The sequence below is a fragment of the Pleuronectes platessa genome, chromosome 2 (assembly GCF_947347685.1).
Source record: "Pleuronectes platessa chromosome 2, fPlePla1.1, whole genome shotgun sequence".
Lineage (NCBI taxonomy): Eukaryota > Metazoa > Chordata > Actinopteri > Pleuronectiformes > Pleuronectidae > Pleuronectes > Pleuronectes platessa.
The window spans coordinates 12908687-12912690 of NC_070627.1; the positions used below are offsets into that span (position 1 = coordinate 12908687).

Here is a 4004-nt window from a genome sequence, read left to right on the forward strand (position 1 = left end):
TCTTTTGGAACTCTTGCTGCACAACAAATTTCCCCTTTTGGGAGAATAAAGATAACCTAATCTATATCCTTAGTCTTTATTATGAGGGATGGATGACATGTAATTTTTATTCATTTATAAATGACTGTTATGTGGCTATATATATTAAATAAGCTTCTTTTTTAAATTGTATTTGAAAATATACTGTTTGTGCAGATTTACAGGGATGTTTTTCTTCATGCTTCATTTCTATGTTGGTGTTTGAGACAAATGTTTCCAATGTGTCATATAAATAAAACGATATATTCAAGTTATTCTTTCTTTCTTTTTGATTCGAAAATTTAAATATAATGTGAAAAATGTTGGCCAGAGAGAGAAAGGAAATCAGAAACATTCACAAAAGTGTAAATCCTGGATTTAGTTGTGTATTTCCACAGACATGTGCGGCCCTTTGTAATAAAGTGCACTCAGTGGACTCTCTCTCAGACCTGAGCCGGGGTCTTAGCCCTCACATCAAGAGTCCAGGGATTAAAGGGTCTGTGACTCTGAGGAGTTGGCAGAGATTTCATGTGGCTAATCTTATCACTAATATCACAGTATTCTAAATCCATTATAAGAGCATAATTATCTTCTGTTTACTCTAAAGCCTTAAGTATTCATTAAAAAGCAGGAAGCAGACTGAACATTATAAGTATAACTTACAAGTTCTTTACTTGAGTTGAGTAACTGAGTACTCTTTACTCCACTACACTTGTCTAAAAACTCTAGTAGCTTTGCAGGTAAAATTACAGGTCTACAAACATGGTCAAATTATCACATGTGAATTTACTGTTGTATAAAACACGGCGGACTCAAAATGTTACACTTTCAAATGTTTTAATTTACTGCAAAAGTGCTACACATTTAACCAGTCATGAATGAGTAGTTTGATCTTTTACTCAGGTCAAATCAGTACTAACAAGTGAAAGAACAATATATATATACTATAATACTGTATTTACTGTGCTTTGCCAGTTCAAATGTCCCTGTCAGTACAAGGCATTGTTACAGAAAAACAAACCTTATGGGTGATATCATCAATGACATCAAAGTAAGTGCAAAGTATAATAAATTAGGAGCCAAAGATAAATGTGGGATTTCAACAACCAACCTCATCCACAGAATGAAATTCAGTTTGAAATGGATCAGATGAGCGACTGACATCCAAACCGATGGGCAGGCTGGCCCACAGAGATTTCTGAAAACAATAACATAATAATATTTGATTTATTAATGTATCAAAAAAAATCTTACTGCATAGAAATGTGATTTACTTGGGCTGAATAAAGAATAGTTTTCTGTCAGAATCACTGATAAAAGCTCATTTTTTAAAGATAATATTTTACATTTTTAATGCAATGACTATTCACATATGTGACTAAATAAAGGTGGTGTACAAAGTAGCAGGTACCATAACTATCTCATAATTCATTCTATATAGTCTACAATACTTGACTATGTTAAGGTTACTTTTCACCAATGCATTTAACACATGAATGTACAATACCACAAAAGGACCATTTAAAAGGGCTTTTATTTTGATATTTTAAAAGCATATAGCTGTCGAGACTTACTGTGTGCTCCTGAGTGGTAGAAGTGTATTTAATGTCTTGTGTTTGGCCATGATGAGCAGAGGCGACATGAGGCCAGCTCCACAGACTGGGAGGCTGAACAGCGCGCGGTTTGTTGATCTACAATCGAGTGAAGTCGCCCTTGATTCAATCATCTTGACCCGGATCTCGATAGAAACCTGTTCTGCTGGAAATCCTCCGCCCTTCAAAATAACGCTCATTTTAAAACAAAGTTGACCAGCGTTGTTGAAAACTCCACCACGTTGTCACCTCCACACCAAAAACACGCGGTCTACTTTCTCCATCATTTGATGTTTAGGTCTGGATGTTTAGGAGGAGGCTTTCCCTGCACCTGTGTCCTTGCAGGTGGTCCTGATCTCCCGTCTAGTCTCAACATGCATTTCCATAAACATCAGAGATCAGAATTGTCTGCGGCCAGTGGTCACTGCTGGGGGTCAGTGAGAGGCCTCTCAGCAGGGTGCGAGTCTGAGCAAAGCCTCTACTTTGACCTCGGCACGCAAGTCAACAACATTCTGTCCACATGTTATCAGACATTAGTCATCATAAGTTTACATAACTACAAATAGTTATTTCCATTGCATAACAGTCATTCATTAGTACTTTGATTATTTAAAAAGTAGTTTAAAGTTGTAGTTTCTGACTTATATAACCCCCCCCCCCCCCCCCCCCACTGCATTTCTTAGAGTCAATTATAAATCAGACGTCAGCTCTCCTCTTCCTCACGATCCTCCTCTAATCTTATTTTGCTGTTTTGAGGATAACATCAGGAAGGTATAAAACAACACCCAGGAATGCATAAGCTGCCGGTAAGGTGTTGGCTTAAACCACTGGTGACTGCTGCGCAACCTCGCACACCGTTGGCACTCTCCATCCATTGAAGCTCCAGCGAAGGCGACCAAACATGACCTGGGACGGAGGAATCGAGCCCAATGGCACCGAGGGCAAGAACTTCTACATCCCCATGTCCAACAGGAGTGGGGTCGTCAGAAGTCCCTTTGAGTACCCTCAGTATTATTTGGCGGATCCCATCATGTACAAGCTTCTCGCCGTCTACATGCTCTTCCTGATCTGCACTGGAACCCCCATTAATTGTCTGACGCTGCTGGTCACGGCTCGGAACAAGAAGCTCAGACAACCTCTCAACTACATCCTGGTCAACCTGGCCGTGGCCGGACTCATCATGTGCTGCTTCGGATTCACCATCACCTTCATCACTGCCATCAACGGTTACTTCGTCCTCGGGGTCACTGCCTGTGCTTTGGAAGGATTATTGGCCACCCTTGGCGGTAAGAAGGAAGAAGCACAAGAAATGTGCAAGGATTATAGAACAAATTATGCTCCCTATTACAGAGTGTGCAACATTAATGAATAACCTTCTCTTACCCTCTTGTCGCTCTACAGGTCAAGTGTCTCTCTGGTCTCTGGTCGTCCTGGCTGTTGAGAGATACATCGTCATCTGCAAACCCATGGGGAGCTTCAAGTTCACCGGAAGTCACGCGGCAGCTGGAGTCATTTTCACCTGGATCATGGCTTTTGCTTGTGCTACGCCACCTCTTTTTGGCTGGTCCAGGTAAAAATTATGTCTTGTAAGAATCTCTTTTGAAAGGAGCACAGGCTGTTTTAACTGAATGTCTTCACACTTTTCTTCCCTTGTGTCTCACACAGGTACATCCCCGAGGGCATGCAGTGCTCCTGCGGCCCCGACTACTACACTCTGGCCCCCGGCTTCAACAATGAATCATACGTCATCTACTTGTTTGTCGTCCACTTCACGGCTCCTGTCTTCACAATTTTCTTTACTTATGGAAGCCTCGTTCTGACAGTCAAAGCCGTAAGTAAACTGTAAAATCTTTTGACATCATTTTGATGTATTTTTTAGATAGTTTAACATGTATACGGTGGAATTTATTTAACTAATTTAACAATTGCTGGTTATCCTTGCATTTAATCAAACTCTTCAGGCTGCAGGCCAGCAGCAGGAGTCAGAGTCCACTCAGAAGGCTGAGAGGGAGGTGACACGCATGTGCTTCCTGATGGTCATTGGCTTCCTGGTAGCTTGGGTACCATATGCCACTTTCGCAGCCTGGATCTTCATAAACAAGGGGGCCACCTTTACTGCCCTGACCGCAACCATCCCCGCCTTCTTCGCTAAGAGCTCAGCCTTGTTCAACCCCGTGATCTACGTGCTGATGAACAAACAGGTTGGCCTAGTACATCTCCTCTTTCTTCACTATTCAATACTACAGTGTGTATAAGCATAGTTTCTGAATATTCTCTCTCAACGCTCCTCTTCAGTTCCGTAGCTGCATGCTGAGCAGTATTGGAATGGGCGGCATGGTGGAGGATGAGGCATCAGTGTCTGCCAGCAAGACAGAGGTGTCCTCTGTGTCTTAA

The 4004-nt window shown here is 41.6% G+C and overlaps 1 protein-coding gene across 1 annotated transcript; it reads left to right on the forward strand.

The window, feature by feature from the left end:
* The first annotated feature begins 2511 nt into the window (after window positions 1–2511).
* Window positions 2512–4004, forward strand: LOC128450135 (green-sensitive opsin-like). The gene is made up of 5 exons (XM_053433628.1): window positions 2512–2896; window positions 3012–3180; window positions 3276–3441; window positions 3572–3811; window positions 3906–4004. Exons 1-5 carry the CDS (start codon window positions 2512–2514, stop codon window positions 4002–4004), a joined length of 1059 nt encoding a protein of 352 aa, XP_053289603.1.

Excerpts from the sequence above, each read along its gene's own strand:
- LOC128450135 (XM_053433628.1), top strand. The coding sequence starts at position 2,512 with ATGACCTGGGACGGAGGAATCGAGCCCAATGGCACCGAGGGCAAGAAC. Across the intron at positions 2,897-3,011 it reads ATTATTGGCCACCCTTGGCG|GTCAAGTGTCTCTCTGGTCT; the intron begins GTAAGAAGGAAG and ends GTCGCTCTACAG. Across the intron at positions 3,181-3,275 it reads CCTCTTTTTGGCTGGTCCAG|GTACATCCCCGAGGGCATGC; the intron begins GTAAAAATTATG and ends TGTCTCACACAG.